The sequence below is a fragment of the Augochlora pura genome, chromosome 6, assembly GCF_028453695.1.
Source record: "Augochlora pura isolate Apur16 chromosome 6, APUR_v2.2.1, whole genome shotgun sequence".
NCBI lineage: Eukaryota > Metazoa > Arthropoda > Insecta > Hymenoptera > Halictidae > Augochlora > Augochlora pura.
The window spans coordinates 18628002-18652717 of NC_135777.1; the positions used below are offsets into that span (position 1 = coordinate 18628002).

The following is a 24716-nucleotide window of genomic DNA, read 5'->3' on the forward strand; positions in this document are numbered from 1 at the left end:
CGACAATATGACGAAATCCTTGGCGAAAGAAACCAATTTTTGTGCAAGCTTCCATCAGCGTTTCCCTTAAAAACTCTGTTACATCATCGCAAGTAAGACACACTTCGATCCGACGTGCGGTATCTTAATAATTAAATTAATCTTGCCGATGCCATTACGGTTCTCTTTCACCCTGCACAGAGCTGATAAACTCTCGGTAGCCGAGAAGCCAAGTTCGCTAAAAGGGGAAACAGTGTACGCAAGAGAACGGTCCCGCTAACGAAGAAGCTGTTTTCGTGTCTTTCGTTCGATGAACCATCCGAGACGATCGAAACTCAACGTGGTCCTACAAAGATCCATCCATACGTTCTGCACGAAGGTTTTTTCGAGCGTGCCGGCGGCATTTCGAAAAGCACGAAGGGATTCCAGTAACGCGACGAACCGCGTCCCGACCTTGCGGACCGGGAAATCGCTTGAATAATTCAACGTTTCATTCAGAGAACCGTCTATGGCATATCTAATTTTTATATGCAAACGGTAGGTACAGTCCCCGCGGAGCACATGTGCCCGAACCCGCGGCCGTAAGGACCACAGGAACGTTTCCTATTCCCAGCGTCTCTATCGTGATCGAAATATCAAACCACCCGCACGAGAGGCTCGGGAAACTTAAAAATAACCCCAAACTCTTTGTACGCGCGCGTGCATCCTCTGGGTAGTTGCTCGCATCTGTTTCAACCCTTGTAAACAAGCTTCTGATTTCGTATTAAGTCCTGTACTATATTTATTTTATTCTTCTATTTCTGTGTTCTCTAGTCGCAGTAGATTATCTTACTAAACAGTTTCGTTAAGCTGTTTTATTAAGCAGTTTCACGAAACTATTTTATTAAACAATGGCCGGTTAAACTGACTGGACAATCTCATTAGAGTCTCAGCGTACTATCTTGTAGAAGGGTTTTAGTAGATTATCTTTGTTGAAGACTTTCACTAAAGTCTCTTACTAAATAGTCTGATTGGTCTGCACAGTGTAGCGTGACTGTTTCTGTAGACAATCCGGCAAGACTATCCAACATGACAGTCTAACGAGGCTGCTTAATACCGCAGACAGGTTTTGCCAATCCTTACGTGCAGGTAACAGCACTGGCACTCTGTTTGTCAGCCGGACCAATGCGAAACGCCCGATCGTGCAGCGGCGCGGCGCAAGGCAGTTAAATAACGCGTAAAAGTCAGCAACCGCGCGTTGTTTTCGTGCTGGCCGCACCGCTGTTGGAACAACGACATTATACGCGTGCGCTGATCATGTCAACGCGCCACACCCGTTGCAAAACAACGAGGTGTTCGTCGCCGGTTTGGTCCGAGGGCACGTTCGGTCGTCCTCTCGTGCTCGGTGTTAGTTGTACGTCGACGGGATTCGTATTTAACGCGACGCCCGTGCAGCTACGGTAACAATAAAAAGGACAGAGCTCGGAAGATACATGTCCGACACGCGACTGGCTGGCGATAAACCAGCGCAAAATAAAGAACCGGGCGCTTCGTGGCGTACCGAACGCACGAGTGCATTCGAATGCAGCCGCGAACCCGCGGGCATTAGGATGCACCGTGGGGATGGCGCCCGCGGATATTTTTCTTTCATCTGGCCCGGTGTCTTTACGAAGAAACGCGACGGCGATTCGAGGAAACCTTCCACGTTGCGTCTGTCGAAGTGTTCGCTTCACGATACTGTATTTATGTTGCCGTTGTCGCACTTTTCTTGAGAAATTTTCGCATAGTATGCTTCATAGCGCAGAGCGTCTAGAAATCTACTTGACCGATCTATTGTTTGGTTGATTACTGAATTGGATGAAAATTGAGAAAATTTAGATTTCTTAGTAGATTGAAGAAATTTTATGCGTTCGTTATAAATATGTTTAGGTGATATATAAAAAAATGAAGATTTAGGAAATACAGTAGATCAGTGTATCATTGGTTAACTTAATAATGATCATTGGTCAATTGTGCATTGACCATCAATCCATTGACCAGTGATCCACTGACCACTGATCCAGTGACTACTGGTTCACTGATCATTGACCAACTGAACACTGTCTACTATCCTTGACATAATCTTGTAAAAAGTATGATTGATTTCTGTATACTTGTTTCATGCATGAAAGCGCAATCAATAATACTTAATTTCACTAACTAACCATAACTGTACGTTCTCTGCTGAATAATTAGTAGATTCTATTAAGATTATGCACATGGATAAATGAAATACATCACTACTCTTCAATTCTTTTAATCATTGCACTATTTTTATCATAAACGCATATAGCTCGCAATTTTCGTCCGAATGGTTCCAGTAAACTCCAAGTTAAAGCAGAGTCGTATCAAAAACTTAGCCGAACAGCGTCTTCAATTTACACAGCCACGAAAACGAAAGATTTCCGCTATAGCTGATAATTGCAGCGTGTTTACTCGGACCCCGGGTGTCATCGCACCCGAAATCGGCGTTCCTTGTACGGGCCACCGAGGTACAAGCAATCGAATACCGATCAGCAGGCGGATTCTGAATCACCGTTGCTGAACATCGGTCGTGCAGTCATCCTCGGTGATTTATGCATCCTGTGGCCGGGCCACGTCGTTGCATCGGTATGGTGACAAAGTGCGAATGGGCTCCCGGGTCCCTTTTTCTGCCTCGAGGCTGGCTTTTGTCGCGTGCGCACAAAACATCCACCTAGCGATCGCGCGTATCGCGGCTTCAGACGCGGCCAATCATTTGCAAAGAACAGTAAAACCTCATGGCCAGGACATTGACTTTATATCGATAGTTACTCATCTTTCCAATTTGCATCGCGTCCGGCGATAATGACCGCGGTTACCTTGTCCGCAAGAACAACTTTAATCCTTTGTACTCGAAGAAATTTAGAAATATATACCGAAGCGAGACATGTCGGTTTTGGTAGTTGTTATAGATATACAGGGTGGGGCAAATAAAGTGTCACAAAGCAATATCTCTTTTTTCGTTAATGACACGCGAAAATGCTTGAGGAACAAATTGTTTGGTTCGAAGGTGCACATGTTGCGGCGGAAATGGTATTTTTTTAAAGGTCATATTTTTTGAGATTTGAAGGTCATCGATGTTTTTTCAAATGGAACTATGTATTTGTTTTTCGATGACATTATTGCCGATTTTAAGACGAATCCAGCGACTTATAACTCAAGGCCATTCTAGTCGCGCAAAGTATGACAATAGTTGAAAAACCGAAAAATATCGCAATAATCACTTTCACAGGATCCACTAACTTTGGTTTGATTCTACCTACCTTTGATTCTACCCTTAAGGGGTTGATTTCCAGTATATCAACCCTTCGTACTCGAAGCTATTTTAATTGTATTTTGAAATAATTTTCCTAGCTCATAGTAGTACCATAACCTTATGATCGGTTTGCAAACCAGCCTTTACTATCCATACCCCAGTCTCTTAGAAGACATAACTTGAAGTATCAGTAATCAAGCCTCCACTATGCGAACCGCCTAGCCCTCAATTCTATTCCGATAATCTAGGTTCCCCAGTATATAGTTCACGGATGATTCGCAAAGGGAAGCACGATCGGGTCGCGCGATTCGGCGACACGGCCATGGGGAAGTTCACTGATCCCATAGCTCCGTTCAGAACGGGTCTCCCGCTGGGCGCTCGGAGACACGCTCGACGCGTGTGTACACGCTTTGGGCGCACTCGTGTCGCGGGAAACATCGAAAGAAATTGAAAAGAAATAAAAGGGGGAATGGCAGGAGGTGGAACGGAGGAGTCTCGGAGAGAGAAAGAGGGAACGGAGAGGCGAGCGCTCGGTCTTACGCCCCATGAGTATGGCCATGACGTGAAAGCAAACGAAGGCATGCGTTACATCCGAGCAATGGTCCCGCGGTTGCTGAATGTCAATGGCTGGGCCGATTCTCGGAATTCTGGCGAAAATCGATGATCCCCGTGCCCGATCTACGAAATCTCCTGGGTCGCGTGCGTTCACCTTTGGCCCTCCTACGAGCTTAGTCTTCAGAATGTTACCGTTTCAGGAGACCCTAATAGGTTCGGAAAAGTGTCGGACAGAAAATATAGTTCAAGAACGTATTTACAAAATGTTTCATAAAAGTAACAACCCTTAAAGTAAGCTCCAAACTCTAGTCGACGATGTTAGATTAAAAAGCAGGTCTCAGATGGAATGGTTTCTTAATGAAATACTTTAAAAATAAACAAATTTAATATGTTTTATTCGGTAAATATATTTTATTCTATATATTTCAATTTTTTGAGTTTCATTAATCAAAGTACTTCGTAGAAATTGTGGTTGAGACTCGGTATTTATCGTGTTCATTCCCTGACCTACGATTACATGCACTTTTAACTGTCTTTAATAAAATCATGTAAAAGTAACGTAATGTATACCTATTCTAAATTTGTATTATTCTTAATAATCAAGTATTGATAACAGACAAATCCTGTTCGAAATCATTACGAACCTGACATAAAGTTACAGTACAAGGGGTTAACCATTCGCATCGATTTAAAGTCCCCCCCGTGGTAAAAATAGAATAGTTACACAATTAACTTTTGTTAACACTCCTATGTATTTATATTTCACGAAACAATTGAACAACAAACGTATAAAGTCCCGCGGTCTGTCCAACGCTAATAAATCACCCGGAGGATTCGCTAGACAAAAGATCCCCCAAGATCTGCAGCTCGTTTACGAATCTATCCGATCAAGTCCGAATCTTCTTGACAATACATCCCGTGCTCTATTGTCCGGCGCCGCAATTAATTGTGAAACCTCCGGAGGGGGGTACCACGTAACCCGGCGACGACAGACTGTATTTATTATGTAGTCGACGATTTACGCGCGCCAAGGTAAAGCGCATCGACGATTACGGGGATCCACCGATCGGCGAGGCTCTCGCGAAGCAAACAACGGCTGAAAGGGTCGGTCGAAGCGGCATATTAATCGCAGACATCTTGTCGCGGCGATATGTCGGCCCGCCGCGCGAATGAAAAAGATCCTCGAGTGCACTCACGTTTGTGCACTCGAGCGGCCGCCTCTCTCTCTCTCTCTCTCTCTCTCCTTCTCGCCGCCGCGGCTCTTGGTTCTCTCGTTCACGGGACAAAAAGGACCTTGGAATCCTTGGCTCGGTGTCACCGACATTCCCACAGGAGTCATCCTATTATATTTAAATTGGGCGAGCGTGCCTCACGCCCATATGCGCGACGCACGTGTAAGCAAACACGTGAGGAGCCTCGTGCACACGTAGACGCAGACGCGCACCACTCGTTTAGTTCGAGCCCACGTATCTACTTACCCGCCGTGAAACAGATACAGGGTGTGCTCCGAGTTGCAGCTTTGTTGTCGGATAATTAGACTGAGAAATGCGCTCGCGTGAATGAATGTGATTGTTTATGAAAATTGCACGAAAAGAAACGTTTTCCTCGACAGACTTGCGTGTAGGAATATTTTATGTACTTACCAGAGTACTCTTGCAAAGTTGCATCGATGTAAGTGCCGTAACGTTGCACGGGAAAACTGTTTCGACAATTTTAATTAAAACAGTGTCGCAAAATCATGTAATACTAACTATAATTGCAATCGATTATTTTTAACGTTCTCTGCTTCTTGATTCATTCGCGTCTTTACTCGCGATTGGAGTTTCGAGACCATTTCGAAAAGCGAACGTCAAACAGCGATTCGTGGAAAATCAACAGAAGCCCGACGGTTTCTGAAATAATAGACCGCATTTTTATTGTTGCAAACGAGCCCCCACTCGACCGAGGTGTCGGTATACCTTTCGAAGGTCGCCGATTCTGGTTTTACCTTTTGTCCGTGCTCGTTTGAAGATCGTTTCGAGGAAATGCGCTACCGCTTCGACATCGCTGACAAAATTAATTTCTAATTCGTTTTATTCATTTTAGCATTCCTATATTACTCTCCGGCAAAGTCGTAATTTTTTCAAATATATCTTACCAATTCTCCAATGTATTTTCGTGCGAACTGTGCACTTGGCGATAGAACAGAATATAGGATATTTTATTATTTTATTTTGAACAATGGCTTCAAATAGTAAATACATTATCGTTGGGCATAGAATGGGCGCATACGTCTTAACATTATATCCATTGCAATTGTAACGATGAATTTCAATAATTTCGTCGATCTTGAGCGGCGGATGTCCGTGTCTAGGATAAAGGATGAAACAACCTCCAGGCAGAACATTAAATTATATTTTTATTATATCCATAAAAATTAAAATGTACACACCTTATGTTCAAAGTCATACTCGTATTAGCCTTCTATGCAAGTATCGCAGTATGTATAATATTTAACAATAGAGGTATAGGTACTCTCGAGACGAGACGAGCTTACGAAAACGAATACATGAATTTTTTCCATTCTTCATACGTCTTACTTTTATTTTTTTTTTTCATCGTTTTTCTCTTCTTCTTCTTGAATCGGGAGGGGTTGTTCGGTTTGACGGGAAGGTCGGGGTGGGTGGGGAGGGTGGCGGGTTGGAGGGACGTTGTGGCGTGGAGAGATGGGTGGATTGGTTTTGATACGGTCATTAGCTTACTTCCGATAATTGTATTAATATTATTGACTGCTTACAAAATAATACTATTACTCGGTAAATTCATCTCTCGGTTTACGACACAGTTTCCGGCGTACTCCGTCGACGATTCATTGTTCTTTTCTCAGCCTTTAAAGATGGCCTACGAGATCGAGAAAAAAGGAAAACATAAGTGCTTCTCCGCGCGACTCCCTACAGAGTTTCTTTTTTGTTCGCCGCTACAATGGAAACGAAACGAAGATGATTAGCCTCCTTCGAAGGTTATTACATGGAATATACTCCCTAGCTAATGTATTTTTATTTTTATTTTTTTTTCTTTATTATACTGACTCATATATTTTTTTTTGCTCTCGTCGTTTTTCTTTCCCTTTTAATTATTATTCCTCGTCGCTAAAACACGCCTGTGTGCCAATGGTGCGTTCGCTCGCGATCGGATGCGCGTCTCTATACGTTAACGTATATTATGTATGCAAAATCGTTTAGTTTGAGATGTGGCTGAAATGGTGTCGCCGTTTAAGTCGTGACGGAAAAGAAAGAAAGGAAGAAACAATAGAGACAATTGAAACGGTTCGAAGCTGCGCGACGATGAAAACGGCTCTCTTCTGTGGCGAAAAAGAAAACGAGGTGTCCGTTCAATCAGCGGATTTGTTATCTGTTCGATTGCAACGCGAGTACCTATCGAGCGATAAATAAGCTGTGCAGTTCGAGCGAAGAGTTTGTTGCATTCGTGGGAACTTCGATCCTCGCGCGGCAAATAGATTTTCAATGAAACTGCATGTACGTAAATTTAAAATTCTTCTTTCCAGACCGTGGACGTTAATTTCTGTTAATAGTCCAATTAATATTTAAATTATAATAATCTTGTGAAAAGATCCGCAATCTAATTATTAATGAATCAGCAAAATAATATTTTATCTCGCCGCCAGACTAATATTTTTATTTAATTAATGGAATGGAAAACCTTCGATATGGTTTAAGTTTTCTTCTCAATCAAAGAGAACACTTCGATGAGCAATTTCTCCGACTAATTATTGTACCATTTAATGTCGCGAATTAATGAAAAATTCACAGAGAAACGTCCTTTTGACTTCGTCATTGATCGATCACAAAAGAATGGAATAAATCGATCGGAACCATGGGGGATCGCGGTTTCACAGAACGCAACAAACCATTCGCGTCATCCTAATGCGAACGCGTTCCCTCCTCGCCGCGATCGTTTCCCCGTCGATCCTCGCGCGCCAGATCGCAGGGGTGGACGGGAAAACGATCGCGCTGGATCGAGAAGGATGTTGTTCTCTATAGCACCAGCGCGTTGGAAACGTGCGACGCTAATTTGACCGCTAGCCAATCATCGTCTACGTTCTCTAGAGGAAAATTCAATCTCCGCCGAGGCGACGCTCGCCGTTTAATCGTTCCACTATGCATAACACGAAATAAAAGTCGCCTAAGCGCCTCTGTTCTATCTTATCCTTATTTTACACACCCGTCGGATCGGCGGCTCCGATCGCGGTCACCCCTCGATCCGTTCGAGACCGGCCGCGGACGCTAACGATCTCCCGCGATCGGTCTCCGAACGGATTCGCGAATTGCACTGCGCACGCGAAGCTTGGGATTCACATCGAGACGGTGGGTTCTGAAATTTGAGATTTTTGATCTACGCGAAGAGCGATTTCCGTACGTGAGAAGTTAAACGATTCCGCAGAGTGTCCCGGGCTCGAAGCCACCGATCGCAATGCTGGCACGGTGCAAGTCCGATCCCATAGTGCCTCACTATATCATCCATCCGGTTCCGATATTTTCAATATATATTTGAATGTTTTTAACGATTGAGCACGGAGTTTAGTCGATTTTCACTTCATAGATCGACTGGCGTGTTTCGAAAGGTCAATATTTGTCTTGAAATTTTTAGCAATATTAAGCAATATTTATAAACCTCGTAGACCTTATTTCATATGAAAAAGAATGATTCTTTTATCGCGGAGTGAATTTTAACTCGGACATTGACGTTCCGTGACACGATCGTCCCAGCAATCAATGTAAACCGCCCTAGGATCGCGTTACAAATTGTTTAGTCGGTTTGTGTGTCCGTCAAGGGCCGATTAATCCTCGGTATGTAAAACGGCGACGGTGCCCGTTCGGATTCGTCGCGATCAAAGTGAAACCCATCGCCGAGCCCGATCACGCGATCGCGCGTTCCGCGGCGCGCAGCGAAATGGCGGCGCGTCCCGCCGCGGATCGTCCTTGCACCGTGCCACAGTCTTACATAAGACATCGTCCGAGTAGACATCAGTTTTGAATGGGAACTGACTCTAAACACGTTTTCTGCCTTTAATCACGCAATGCAAAAATAGGCTTTCCTATTTCCGGTCGCCTAGTACCGGAGCGAGTGACACAGCGATCTACGGATCTACAGAGAATTCCCAAAGTCCTTATAATCTAGTTTTATCGATCGTTCTCTTACTAATTTCTCGCCTCTGCTCGTCCGAACAGCTGTTCTCTACATCGTTACAGCGACGGTCCCCGGTCCTCGGCAACGCTCGTGTTCCCTATTCTCGTTCGACCGCCAGCGATCATTTCGATAAATGCAATCGGCAAATCATAGCGAACACTGCTAACGATCGGGCATGGCGACTGAATTGTCATCGCGCGGAATTATTGCACGTTTTAATGATTTTCTGGGATTCGTTTTGCTAGTGAAATTGCATTGTGCAAACGCGACATTTCAAATACCGGTATTCAAACGTGATACACTCAGTGCCGGTATTTAAATATTACAATTTGCAACAATTTACGAACTCGGTAATGACATTGCAACGTATTCCAGCATCGAGTATTGAAATTTACTGTTGCGATGCTTCGAGTACTGGTATTAGTACTGTCTTAACTCTGTTACATTAAATACCAGCATCGAAGTGTCGCAACTCATTTTAATACATTTCGAGTGCTTTTACTTTTATATTTCGCCAACATATTGTACCAAATACCAAAATGCTTTCACACTGATGCACATAATGTCTCGAGTATCATTTCTCGACAAACCAATTGCAATATCAAAGAAACACCGTAATTGAACACGTGCCAATTAAAGCTCTAGAAATTTTCACCCCAGTTATGGCTTCAATTAAAAGAATCAATTGCAACGTTCGACGTCTAAAGTCGTCATCGGTAAAAGCAGAGGACACGCGGTTCCCTAGGATCGGGGACCCGGTTTTAAGGTACTACGAACGAAAGCCGTCACGTCGACAAAACGTTTTGGTCGGACCAACATACTGATTCGTTTCTATTCATTTTTTTTTTCTTCTTGGGAAATATACAATGTCGGCCACGGTGTATCGTTTTCGCGCGATCAACAGCAAATGGGGGAGCAGGGATGACGGTGAAGAAGGGGGTCTCGGAGGTAGGGGTGGGGGCTCAAAGTCGTGAAGCATTTCTGGTTTTGCACGTTCGGTGCTGCGTTACTTCTTTTTTTCCCCCCATTTTCGGTTTGTTTCTCTTCTTACATACTGTGTCGATAAACGTCTAAGTACCAGCGTGTGGGTGTGTTGTGTGTTCATTTTGATGGTTCCTCCGCGCGCATTATACGTTCCTTGTCTCTCTCTTCGTCGGTTCTATTATTATTATTATTTTTTTCTTTTTTTTCGTTTGTTTGTTTGTTTGTTGGCTTGCTCGTTTATCCTCGTATCTGTTCTGCACTTTCCCTCTCGCATTTTTCTTGCCCCGTCTTCGTTAAATTACATTAAAATATAACACCGATCTCGGACTTGCTTACGTTATACATATACATATATACGTGAGTTTTCATTTTTGTTTTTATTCCTTTTTTTTTTTATTTAAATGCTCATTTAAATGTAGTCAGCGATGATCGTTTCGAACAGTCTCTCTATCGCCGTCAAGCGTTTTGCAGAAGAGTTCCGAATTCAATATTACGTTGCTCGCGTTAATTGACGACACTGGGGGATGGGGGGTGGTGGGAGGAGGGGAATGTGCAGGCTCTGCGAATCGCGGTCAAGAGTCTCGAGGAATGTGGGAGCAGAAAAGCGCGATCGAACATTGGGCCGCCGTTATTTTATTCGCTTAGGCGTTACCGAACATGAGAATTACTTTAGTTATAGTTTCTTACAGCGAATACAAGCGGGAACCGAGTCCAATTTGATCTTTCTCACGGATCGAGAGGCGATTGATTCAATTTCATTTATTTCAGAAGTGTATGAAAAAATATTGACTCGATCGTAAAAAATCAACGCGCCAGTAGATTAAGCGATAGACTTATCAATTATTTTAGAAACGTCACCGTTGAAAAATAGCATTTTATAGGTGGCGGCCCAACGTGCGACGCGCCATGTTCATTTGGTAGTCCGAAAATATTCTCGTGGATCGATTCTTAATTTACTGGAATGTGTCTCGGTTAAATATGGCGGACTGAAAAGCGAATCCTCAGTCATCTTTTGGTCGCTATCCATTCACGCTTTAAATGCATAGTGGAGGGATGCTTCTGAAGTTAATCGATGCGAATTGCCGGCGACGAGTTGCAGAACCGTGCAGCGAATCGGGATGATATTTTTAATCGATGGCACGACGCAACGATTGTAAAATATTCGAGTTAGTTTTATGTGGTTGAAAGATTACGATTTTTCAAGTAATATTCCAGAAGAACCTGAAGAACTGAAGTCCGGTTGTTCCGATCACGAATAATACAAATCGGAGAACAGCAAACATTCTTTCAACATATTTCGTGTCTTTTTTTTTTTATTAAGAAGTTGTTGAACGGCCACTCAACCCGAGGCAAAATCGCTGCGTCGAACCGTCGCTGTCCTAATCCACTGCACATGGTTCCACAAAAACGAGCTGCACTTAAATCATTACGCACGCTCTTGCAGTCTCTCGTATTGAAGATAACTCTGGTCTCATGTTCAATGTAATGTTATCGAGGAGCTCGCGACAGACTGGTAAAAGAAAAGACATTCTTTTATCTTAAATTCGAATAATTTTCAAATTTAAAAATATTTAGAAAGTCCATGTAAAATTTGAAAAATAATATTCTTACACATGACGAAATTTGAAAATAATTTATCGATCGCAAAAGAATATATCAAGGTATTATTTATTACCAAAAATTTTTAATTAGTATTATAATCTATACTTTATAACACGAAAGAAAAGAATTATTTTAAGTCTTGAAAATTCCTAAAGAACGTCATTAATTTCCTTCGTACTTCATTAAATTATTTTGATTAACATTACATGACAACTACTTTCGAAATTCTTATTTAAAAAATAATTGTGAAGCTCCGTTTACATGCAGTGCAATTATTGAAAAGTATATTAATGAGTTGTCGATAACCGAATCATTATTTAATTAAAGAATCTCTTTGAAAAATCGTCGAACGATTTGATTTTATTTAAATTTGCTTCTGTCACGACCTCCTCGATCAGAAAACACTTTGGACATTCGTTCGAAATGCGTGGTTATTAGGCGCGCGTTATCAGCGACGCAAAGGTGGGGTAGAAAACGAGGGGAGCCAGCGTAAGGACAGCAAAAAATCGGTTTCACAGCCTCGATTAGGAGAATCGATTCGATTAAAAAGAGCGCCCCCGTCGCTTGCCCGTACACCGGAATAAAAATGGACCCGTGCGACCTCGCGTCAAATTTCTTCTAACGTTTTCCTCGCCGCCACTGTTTTCGGAACATAGACCGTCTCTCTCCGGCTGCAGCAGGTTTTTCGCAAATGGTTCGATAATGTCAAACTCGGAAGTCTTCCAGAGACATTCGTAAAACCGATTGGTCGAAAATATTATTCTAGAATCCGTTAGGGTACAAAGTATAGTTGCGAACGATTATCAGTAGATAATTGTAACGATAAAAATGGACATTGTCTTATCGTGGGATGGAATAGGCTGTGTAAGCTCCGTCAGTGCTAGATGCTCATCTGTGGTTTCGGTGGAAAGTAGAATCGAATCGAAACCGAACAACGGGAAGAGAAAATAAAGGTGAAACGGTGGAAATCAATCGAACAACTCCGTGAAATACGATGTTCGCGGAGTTCTGTATCGGTGAAATCAGTCGCTGGTGTTCGATGAGAACGCGAATGGTGGTGCCCATTCGATAGAGAACGCAACGTCACGGAACAGAGAAAGAAATGTGAAAACGAATGAAAACAACAGAAGGGCAACACAACGTGTCTGAAATGATAATTTTTATTAAACGTTCTGCCGGGCAGGCATGTAGCATCACCGTGACATCGTGAGTCTTGATTTCTTTCGCCGTTAATTCAACCTCGATTACCAAAAAATGGACAGAAGGCTTGCGGTCGCGACGATTTCCCCGCTTGTTTTGTTTTCTTCGGCGAGCGTTCTCGCGCGTGCTTATGTCGCCCTTTAATAAATCCCGTCGAAAATACACGCGAGGAGCGGAGCCTCTTCGAAACTGCATATAGTCCAGGAAAACCTCGCGACGCAGGTGAGTTCGCTTTTATATTCAATAAATATTTTACGTACACACGTGATACGTTCGTAATTGGTAGCGATTTTTTTTAGTATTGTTCTAATTGGACAGAAGTTGTTTTTTTTTATTTTTGTGTACGCGGTTCGCAGTTCTGGGCGAAACGTTTCTCTCTATCTCTCTCCCGGCGATCACAACACGAATCCTTAATCGTTAAACTCGCTTCCGGTCCCGTTCTGCCAGGGACACGATCGTCTCCCTCGATCATCCGTCGATCTACCGAGACCACTCGGATCGCTGGTGTGTCCTCCTCGCGCTAAACGGAGGACGATTTCATCGCATTCGCCCCGGTCTCGCAGTAATCCGGGGCGGCCACGTGTGTGGATCGAGTTCACCCGCGCTGAGCAAATCGCGTCGAAATGTATCAAATATATATATATGTATATATAGATATATACGTGTCGGTGTGTGTGTGTGTGTGTATCAGTTGTGTATGCATGTGTTCGTGTGTAAGTGTACGCGTGATCCAGAGAACGAGGCGGCCTCCGAAAACTAGTCGTTGAAAACCGCCGCGCGACAAACGACGAGCAAAGCTCGTTCTTTTCCGATTTCTCTCTACCGCCTGAAACGAGGAGACAAGAAACAAAGGGGGGGGGGGGGGGGCGTGATGGTCAGAGCAAAGAAAGCAAGGAAGAACTTACGAACCTAGTATTGCAACCTCTATACACAAGCGCGTTGCATCTCGCGGGAAAAGAACGAGTCGCTGGCTGGACGAAGCCTGCTTCCGTGCGACACGCGATTATACACATTACATGTCGTATATCCTTCATATATATATGTATATATATACATACAGATATACATATACATATATAAATTAATCGCGTGATAACACAACGATAGATAGAGAGATAGAGAAAGAGAAAAGGGATGTATGTTACAATAAAAAGGAACTTAACAGATTGCGCTAAAAAAATACAATATATGAAACAATTGTATACATATAAAATCTTTAAATAATCTACGCGACGCGGTAAATCGTACTCGAAGGATTTTTGTCGGGCCTACTCGCGGTTTCCGGTAGCACGTCTCCGCGACACGAATTACACCGGTAATTCGGGAGAGTGTGTTCATATAATATAATGTATATTATGTATACACATATTGAGACAAGAGAGATGTATGCTGGTGTCAAAGCTCGTGTGTGTGTGTGTGTGTTCTCTCGCGTGTGTCGTCTGTGTAACCCGCTCGGCCCCGCGCGATTCCGCGAGAACGCGATTGGCCGAGAATGCTTGGTATTCGGATTCATTTAGGGTGCTTTTACCGCTGTCGGAATAATCATTGAACATTAATAGTCGTCCTTGACGCGACGCGTGGGTCAAGAACGGAAGGGTTGTCTCGCGGGAATCGTTTATAAATCGACTTCCGTCTTCGTCTTTTTCTTCTGCTTCTTTCCCTTCTATCGATAGCCTTTTAGACAATGTACAATTCATTGGATCGCGAACTAAAAAGGATAAAATAAAGTACCGCGACGCTCTCCTCGTCCTACGTGAAACATTTCGAATGGCTGATTCAATCCCAGTCGTTAAAAGTAAAAGCGTTGTGGAATGCTTGAACGGAACCCGCTTTGAAAGCGGCTCTTTTCATTTTTTGTGTATCGACGATTATTCTTTTCTTCTCTTCGTCTTCGTCATCCTCTTCTTCTTCTTCTCGGTCTTTTGTAATATTTCTTGTTGTCATTCTTTCGGTCTGTTTTCCGTCTTTTTCCTCTAACTCTACTGAAATGCAAAGTAGACATACTAAATGCTTCTTTTTTTCGTTCGGCATGATCCTCCCTGGCCACGCGGCTGTTCCTTCTCGCGCTCGGTGCTCTCGGCCGTGTGTCTCCCATGCGCTTTTCTTTTGTGTGATACACATTAAATGACCTAATATCTCAAGTAATAGTTAGAAGTTATTAATTAATCCATTAGCTGCCCTAACGTCTAAGGGACTGAAACACTGCTGCTACACATATCATAGGCATGTAGCAATTTTTTTTTCTTTAGGATTATTTTAGTGGCTTATAGTAGAACGAAGTTACGGTGAAGCGGGTGTGATCCGGGTATTTTTTTTTGTTTTTTTTTTACTTGCCCCGTGGTGAGGACCGTGTGCCTGTTGTTGAAAGACCTTCGCCCCGGCTTCGAGTTCGGTGCAAGGAATGTAGACCCTCGCCTGAAACATTCGATCAATGTTCAACATAATTTTCTTCATTTAAAACATTAGTCGATTATTTGATAGTTTCTTAAAATTCGTAATTTAAAACTACTGATTCGACCGATTCGACATATCCTTTCTTTTGAGAAGATGTTCTATTAATAAGCGTTTCCATCTTATTTATATTCTTTGTAAGTATTTTAGTGTGAACTTAATTGCTCTCACCTCTGCTAACGCTTCTGCGCATCGGTGCAGACTGAGGAAGGGTGAAAGTGTAGTTCCTAAGTGCTCTGCCTCGTTTGTCTTGAATTAGTTTGTCCACTTTGACGAAAATTCCACACTTCTGCCGACACGTGAAGTACCTTTGCCCGTTCACAGCACCATCGTTTTTACCTGCAACACGAACAACACATTTTCACTCAATTCACAATATACTTTTATCATCTCGTAATTTTTATAAAACATATTAGAAATGTTAGTATTAAAATGGCCCACTGACAATATCGATAAAAATTAATTGGGTGAAATGAAATTGTTAAATAGCCATAAGTAAAAGCACTGATGTAATTTCATAAGTATGCAATATGTACACATGTATAGTCTTACCAGTCGGTGCGTCCAATTCGACGCCTATCCACGATCCAGAAGCAAACTCTGTCGGGCCGACATAGGCTATGACGCCAGAATAGCTGTATGGACGAACCAAGACAGACTCTCCAACCACTACCCAATCTGGCAGTGGTGTCTCGACTCGGCTCAAATCGTGTCTCGATCCGAAAGCTGAACTTTTATCGCTCACATCATCTGTTAACAGAAGATATAGAAATGTAGAAATTAGATGAAAACAATAGAACAATAAAATAGTTAAACTATTTCAGAATTTCTATGGTAGAATAATAAGCCTACCGTCGATTCGTTCAGACGAGCTATTGTCACCGTTCTCGTAGGGCATGTTGGGTTGCATTGATTGTTCCAGTCGCGCTGCAGCTTTGCTCTCCGAGAGTTGTGGACGGACCATGGGGAATGAAGCCCTGTGCTGAGAGCTGGTAGGCCTTCCTGTAATCGCAGAAGCTTTCCTTCGACGCACCACCTGGTCAAATCATAATTTGTAATTAATCTCCGCTTTCTGTGACAGATTGGGGATTATTGAAATAGTTGTGCTACCTTGCCCGGCGGTAGTTTCGTATGGACAACCGAGTTGCCCTCGAAAGGACTGTCCTCCCCCGAATTCGACGTCTGACTGATCTCCATGTCGCTTTTTCTTCGGTTGCTCAGACCTTGGTTGGTCGTGTCCTTCTTCTGAATGTTGTTCGTGTGCACTATGCTACTGTTTGCGTCGCTGTCGCTCTTCGTTGAGGATACTGGACTGTCAATGTCTGGATCCACATAAGCACCAGTTTCCTCTAAATCCTTCCTGATGCGATCTGGATCATCATAAGAACAATATCAATCATTAAACAGTAGTTAGAGTAGTTCTTATGAAAATAAATATTACTGTACATCTACAGATTTAGAATGAACCGGTAATAGTATGAATCAAATAATTATCAAAATTCATTTTCTGAAGATCAATTATAATTTTCACTGATTTCATTTGAACTGACCCTTGTTGCAGCTGTTACCTAGCATGTCCAGGTGGCCCAACACCGAGGATACCTCGCCCATGTACTCCTCAGGTGTTTCCTCGACCAGAGAGCTGTCCATTCGCTCCGGTTTTTTCGCGTCCAGCAGGTTTCGATATTCGAGGTCCGGTGTTTCGTCTACGCTGATTGACTTCACCGACAACGAGTCCTCGGAGGTCAGATTGGTCGTCGACACGGCTTGGGAACCGTAACCACTGCTGCTCATGCTTGGCGTGTTGATCTTCGTCGATTGAAGTTCGACGAGAGAATCCAGTGTGCGTGAAGAAGTTAGTGGTTTTACTGGTTTCGCCGTTGCCTGAACGTAATCGTGTGTTGATATGCTTTTCAGTATTGTCTGATCAAAATAGTCGCGCTCCGCTTATTCGAACATGGCGCTTTAGAGTGACTAGGCGCGCAACGATTCCTGATATCAAATTATACTAATTACTTCTGCGAGTATTCTTTGAGTAAGATGTGTCCAGCTACGGTAAAGTACTAATTATCCAGCAATGTTTTATTCGAATGTAAATGCAGGTCTATTCTGCTATTAATTAGTTTTAAAAACAATATAATAACTAAAATCATTTATCGCTGAAAAATTTGAAAATAGCACTTCTTGTACGCCTAATTATGCGTTGGCAAAACACTCAAACTGTTCGCCAAAATTATTCACAAATGGTAATTCTTAGGATTTACTATTTTGGCACAGATGGCGTTACTGGCATAAAACCCACGAAAGTCTTAATTTAGCGCTATAGTACGTAGCAGCAAAATGCTGAAGTTGCTAGACAAATTACCAGCAGTCAATCGTGTTCATTAGCTTGAGCGTTTTGCCGCTATGTGTAGTGGCGCTATTTTTATATTTTCGGGCATTTGTGTATCGACAACAAATATTTTAATTACAATAAAGCGGAAAATGTAATTAAATTATCAGACATATATGGAGTTTAAAGATTAGAAATACGTATTATGTGGACATGTCTTTGAGACTCGACAGAAGCAATTAGCTCGAAATCACTCCAACAAAGAAACACCCGAATGAATCTCAAAAATAATAATTTTATAAACTATTCTTCTATCAAATCACATTAAAATAGTTCATTTTAAAGAATTTATTATACGTCACAGTAAAGCTAAGAAAAATTCTCGTTACATCCTATAGTTAACAATACTTACTATAATTAATACTAAAGGTTTACAAAAAGGTTTTTAGCTGTCTATTATTAAGTGATCCCGTAATAAACTCTTAAAAATGACCTAGTTCTTGTACAATATAAGCAATATCATAGAAAAATGTTTTTCAAGTAAATGATGAACGTTTTAACCGTTTGAAATATTTTAAAAAATCGTCTACAAAGGGTTGAACTTTCTCTTGGCATCGGCGGTAGAGATACTCGGGTGCTTCGTGTTCGAGCGATCACAATCCAGCGTTCACAGTGTAAATTAAGGCTGTAGAACGTGTACTACCTGGTAGGAATCGTACTCGGAGTAGTCGGCGTCGCTTTTCTCCTCTTCCTCGTCATTGACAGGCGACGGCAGCTGGTTCCCCATGATCGACGTTTCCTCGTGCAACGTGGTCATCCGTAGACCCAGCTTAGAACCCACCATGTTCGGAGATGCTAAAATAAACAACGTTCAATCAGCGAAACGGCCGAGGATTACACACCGGAAGTCCACAAGTGTGATTGCGTTCGAATATCAGGGCCGATCTGGCCACATTTCAGTAACGACTCTTCCAGTTCTGTCTGTTTCGTTCGATACGTTCATCGATTCAGTTTCTCGCGATTCCATCGTTCTCTAATCACGATCGTTGCTTCTCTCTGCATGGGTTTTTTTGTCGACATACATTCTACGTAACCGGGTCGATGAGAACACTAAAGGTGCCAGGTCGGTTCTGATACAGATTTGTGATTACAAAATATCGAACAAAGGACCCATGCTGTTCCTAAAAAAATAAAAAACGGAGAAGAATATATATATATATTCCACGTATCCGACTGTCTTTCCCCCAGCGAACGGATCGCTCGAAACGAGATGAAGGTGATTCCATAGAGAAAAACCAATGGAACGCTTAGGACGGAGCTTTTTCCTTCGGATTTATAATTATAAATTTAATTAAATTAGGCTGTTACTAGTTTACTCAGTTATGCATCTCTTGTTAAAAATTTTTCGGTGGGAACTTATCACTTAGAGCAAATATTCGTGAGCTATGCTGTCTACTCTTCAATCTCATTCATCAATGAGATTTCTTTATAATTATTGAATAGATCAATTTGTAGAAAATTAGTGCTGAAATAATCTTCGTACACATTCTAACAATGTTGAATAATACTTGAGTATTTCTACAGTATTTGCTACGATAAAATAGCTACAATCATTTCACAGTACTATGAGCTCAAGTTTTTAAAAATATGATCAACAACGCATCTGGAATATTATTCTTCGTGTTTCGGTGAAATGAGATACTCGAACATCCTAACTTCGACTGTCCGACCATCGGAAGCGGATTCCACTTGCCCGATTCTCAAGCTCCGAAGGGAACAACTTAGTCCTACACTTTCGATTCGTTTTTTCACGTAAAATCATCTCCACGACTTCACCGCCGGACAATGGGACACCCGTTTACGTTAATCCGAGGTACCTTCGCTCGCGCAGTTCAGTGGATCCCTTTCCAAGACACTCGTCGACTATATTTCACATGGTTCCGTGTCTGTCAACCCTTAAGTGGTCAGGCGATTTAATTGGCAAGAAATATCGGCGTATTTCGAATGAAAATATTAATTCGCAAAATAACACCATCGGACACCGGACCACTCAACGATCGAGGTTCAGTGTAGATAAAGGTATCGTTTAATTCGGTATGCGAGCGAGTGTTGCAATATATAGTGTCAGGGTATCAGAAGAGGAAGCGCATACGTGGAATATAAGGCAGCCTCAAGTAAAACATAAAAACAGAGCCGTAGTAGGTACCAATTATTGTAAGCGATAGAACATCGAACACATACGGAGCTACGCGCTGCGCATTTCGCGCAGCGTGGCTGCGATTCCAATTAACAGAGAGATAGATAGAGATAGAGACAGAGATAGATAGACAGTAAACGTAAAAAGAAAACACAGTAAATCAAAGAGTAGTAAACTACGATTATCTCGGTAATCAAACGAAAAAGAATAGTTACGAAAACATATGTATTACGGTCCGAACACAGTGTCTATACCTATACACTACGTAAAATGGTCGAACTAAGGAGTAAGGAAACCAAAGATTCTACTAATCACTACGAGAATGATCGTATGGACACTTTCAAACTCGGTTTTAAATCCATCCCTCGCAATTCCGCTAATTTATCAACATAATTCACAAGTGCCCTTCTCCGTTGAGTATTACAGCGTTTCAATTGCTCTCGCAATTTGCGACTCGCTTCATTTATTTTTACATTATTTCGTGCAGAACGATGTTTTCAATCAAAAGACAATTTTAATACTCCGCTCCAATTTTCGACAAGTTTGTAAACGCCTTTCTTCGTTAAGTATCATCGTTTCAGTTGCATAATTTACGTTCGGTCGTGATTAGCGCGCCTTCGCGCGTTCTTCCGTTTGCGACGGAGAGAATTTTGTGGCGAAAGAATGGGGTCTTTAAATTTTCTGCTCGAATCCTCGTTAATTTCATGAGTGCCAATGTTCAACCTTATTTCGTACAGAATGAATTTTCCAATCGAGGACGAGACCGTTTCTCGTTCACGTCGAAGTTCGCGTTGAATTCTCAACGAAGAAAATTTCGGGGAGACCAGCACTTGCGCCAACGAGAAGCACAGACGAAAGATGGAAATTTCTACGACAGATTCGATGGAGTCGGTTTGAAAGATCGTCCACACGGCGAGTGTCACCTACACTTGGCAGAGGTGGATTGTTGCAGACGTGTCAATGAGTTGAGATTCAGGTTCAGATTCAGGAAAGTTGGTCTCGCTGAAAGGAGATACAGACGTACTGATTACACGGCACTCTCGTTAAATAGTCTGTCGTTCGACTAAAAAAAAAGATATATATATTTGTGTATATATAAATATATATATATAAACACACTACGTTCTCCTCTCCTCCGAATGGCGAGCCATTGTTAGAGCTTGTCTTTCGCAAACAGGCGTTTTTGAACACAGTCATTGAAATCATGCCTGAAAACACCGGACAGTGAGAGAAAAACCAGTCAACACGAGGTATACAGATCTTCCCGGGTGGCGCCCGACGATCATCGACGGAAACAATCCAATTAATCCGTCGAAATAGTACACAGTCACGTCGAACGATGTACAAGACCGCGGTGGATCGACAAGATAAATGGCATAGTTCGATCGAATTCGTTCGGTACCGTTCCGTTGCCAGAATCAATTCGATTTTGATTTTTATCGCCGACTCGACGGCCGGAACGTTTTAACTCGCCATTTTTTGTCGCAGATCCACAGCGCACCGATCGACTCGAACGATCCATCCGAGTGATTTTTCGATCTTTAACGATTTCAAAGATGGTCCGTGGGTTCTCGGTCGGTTATAGTGCGCTGTGAATACGCCAGAAACATATTAAACAACAGCGATTAGTTTAAAGTCAATGGTTCTTCGTGTATCCAACAGATTTATTTTGGTTCTCGCTAGATCTCCGATACTGTTTCGAACACTATCCTCTCGTAGAGCATGCTTGGCTAACTTCGAAAACGACAACTCCATGCATCACTAGTTTCACTATTTCGCAACAACCGATTCTTGTTTTAGCTACGTTACTCGGAAACTCGCTGTTCGTACGTATTTCTGGTTGACTTTAAACTAATTCTCTCATTGGAGAAAAGGGGACTCTCCGCCGGCGTTCGAATCTTTGGATACGAATTTTGTCGATCTGTCCCGGTCTGCTTCGTTTAGGGTCGCAGAGAGTCTCCCTTTTCCGAGTTCTTTTGAGAAACAACTCAATCGTCTCGAGGATGTTTATACGTACTCGGACTTATTCGTAACCTGTGAATCGATTTATATTTTTCTATGTATTCGATAACGCGTTTGTTACTTTATTTGATCACAGAATTAATCATTTTTAAAATTAAGCGATGTTATTTAATGTTTCGTCAGATAACTTGCATTTATTACAAAGGAATTGACTTGAGCAGAAAGATAAAATAATAGAAAGAGATGTACATTTAATATAAAATATATTTCGTAAAAGTGCGTTTAAAATTTAAAAAATTAAGAATTTTTATTCTGTTTTCAATCCTATTTAAAATTCGGAGTTCACAGGTCACTGAAAGCTTCTCTAAAAAAAAAGAACCGTAGGACGATTGAGATTGTTTCCCAGAAGTTGGGTCCACCTAAATGATCATTAAACCTATCAATATATAAATATGTATATGTATATGTATAAGTATATGTACACATATAATATGATACAATTAACCTACGTCTGTTTCTAAAATATTGCTCAACAGCACATTCACAGGTGGAGACAGTAAAACGGAAATCAAAAGAGAAAAAAAAAATAGTATGGAAAAAAAAAACACTCGACAAAAAGCGACTCGACTCTCGTACACGAACAACAATTGTTCTTTTAATACGATATCATTTTTCCCCGTTGTGATTTCTCGCTGTTTTTCTGAAAAGCTTCACGCCGATCGGTATGCGTACGCACTGTCGATCATTCGTCGTACGCGGACTCCGCTCGAACGAATCATCGGCGCTCGAGAAACTATCGCAGAAATCGTTTCTATTTCTTTCTAGATGGGTGGCAAGAAAAAAAAAAGAATCTGTTCTATTATTTTTTGCCCGCTCGACACAAGTTTCTCAAGAAGAGTTCCATGCGCTCGCGTTGCGAACAAAGTGAGGACAATTATGTAACAGAGTGAAACGGAAAAACGGTGCCGGTGAACGAATGATGTCTGTGCAAAACTGGCGACTTTAGCGTAAAACTGGCTGGTGCTAAGCTACGTCTGTTCCACGATGCCTCTGCCGTGGAACACGCTGATCTGCGGATGCTTATGCGAGTTTGCGTTCAATCGATGCTGAACGCAGCGACTACCAGAGTAATGCCAGGATTTTTCTAACGAAATTAATTTATTAGACTATTCTTCAATAAAAGATTCACAAGATTTGAATAGCTACAAGGTTAAAAGCAAAACATCTGGTAGTTTCAGCGTTTATTATAGTTGCAACAATGACGTCTTTATTGCACCTATTAAATTCAGTTTTGCACATGCTGTAATCCATTGTGTCTTGCTTTGCTATTCTTCGTTTTCATTTTCGACTATTTTATTCAGAAAATTCTTTTATAGAAAATCACTGAATTCGCAAAGATCGCATATCTGAAAAAGTGCTGTGACTTTTGCGAACCATGCAGAGACACCTCTGTGCAATAAAGACGTAATTATTAGCTCGAGTAGAAACAGAGACAAGACAGGTTGCCGAAGTAGTAGCGCGACACGTGCATTCGGGTTTAATTGCAGCCCATAAACATCCGCGCGGTCCAGTAGAAATGCAGCGGTAGCCGCGCAATGTGCAACAAAGAAGGTGCTACTCAATGAACAAGACTTGCCAATGCTTAGAACACAAGGGGCGCATTCGCATGCAATAATAATCAATCGAACGGGGCGAAAGTAACATCGCACGCGCAAATAAACAGCGTTCAACAAATCTAGAGAGAGAGAGAGAGAGAGAGAGAGAGAGAGAGAGAGAGAGAGAGAAGTGCGGTCAGCAATCTTCAGAACTAGAATGCATACGGCGTAGACAAATATATAGTTAGCGGCGTTCCTCAAAGCTTTTCTGTGGTTACTGAAGCGCGGGGATCCGCCAAATGCTCGCATTGCTACGTATTCACCACACTCTTTGAACTATTTGGTAATTGGTAAGCTGCGTTTTGTGTCGGTGATGGGACTCCGCGATGAATCGAGTTTTCTCTGACAAATGTCGTCTCGAACGATCGTCGATCTCTGCGCCGCGAGTTGGACAATCTTCGTTCAAAGTTATGTTAAGCGACCGTACAAGTTAACGCGAATTCTTGTCAAATATATTTAATATAATATCAAATGTAATATCAAATATAATATCAAATATAATAGCTCCAATTTTATTTAAAGTCGCATAAAACTATTTCTGTATTTTAGAGAATAGATTTCAGTGGACAGTACAATTAAAAAATACATTTTCTCACATATTTTAGTTTTCTTCAATCGACTATTAATTAAATTAAGGATCGTCCAACTCCGGTGCATCGACGAAAGTGTCGTTCGGCCACGAAACCGTGGAACCTCGACGCGTTCGTTTCAAACAGCGTGTTAATCTGGAGAAAGTGAGGTACCGTGTTTTCGATGTCTTTTCCAAAACATAGCTTTTCAGTGTACGGAATCGAATACACCATGATCCATGAGTGTGCTAAGCAGCCGAAGAATTAAAAAAGAAATGATAGTAAACTACGGTATCGCGTGCGTTCCCTTTCTCGACAATCGCAATGAAAGGTGTCTCTCGAGGTGGAGGGTGGGGGGATGATGTTGCAGATGAAACATCGAGAGAAAAATGTTTGAACGATGTCGGTAGAATGGGGGGGTTAGGGTTGTGATTCTGGTTCTGAACATTGCCAATATATCATAAATAATAGTAATAATAATAACAATAATAATAGTAATAATAATAATAATGCCGACACACCGAGGCAAACGGGTTAACTAAACAACAGACAGACTCAACCACTCACGAGACATATGTATATACTAATCATCGTCATTGCCTGTACGGCGTCAATTAAATATCAATCAAGACTCCATTTTACCTGAGTTCAGAATGGAGCCTTGCGTGGGCCGAAATAGTTGTAGAAGTAGTAGACGTAGTGTTAAACAGAGGAACAGATAAGTTGCATACATTGATTAGTCCAAGAG

At 42.0% G+C, this 24716-nt stretch overlaps 1 protein-coding gene across 4 annotated transcripts in view; it reads right to left on the bottom strand.

The window, feature by feature from the left end:
* Positions 1-6201: 6201 nt before the first annotated feature.
* Positions 6202-24716, bottom strand: part of LOC144471741 (kinesin-like protein KIF13A) — a 136812-nt gene continuing 118297 nt past the window's right edge. For 2 of the 4 annotated variants that reach the window (XM_078184089.1, XM_078184088.1), the window contains exons 20-27: positions 20710-20784; positions 18289-18440; positions 16804-17137; positions 16364-16623; positions 16106-16289; positions 15806-16003; positions 15425-15592; positions 6202-15217 (exon numbers count right to left, since the gene is read on the bottom strand). In XM_078184089.1, coding sequence (XP_078040215.1) covers positions 15129-15217; positions 15425-15592; positions 15806-16003; positions 16106-16289; positions 16364-16623; positions 16804-17137; positions 18289-18440; positions 20710-20784 — 1460 coding nt within the window. In that variant the 3' untranslated portion in view covers positions 6202-15128. The remainder of the gene's footprint in view (positions 15218-15424; positions 15593-15805; positions 16004-16105; positions 16290-16363; positions 16624-16803; positions 17138-18288; positions 18441-20709; positions 20785-24716) is intronic. The other 2 variants (XM_078184091.1, XM_078184092.1) reach the window with 2 other exon arrangements.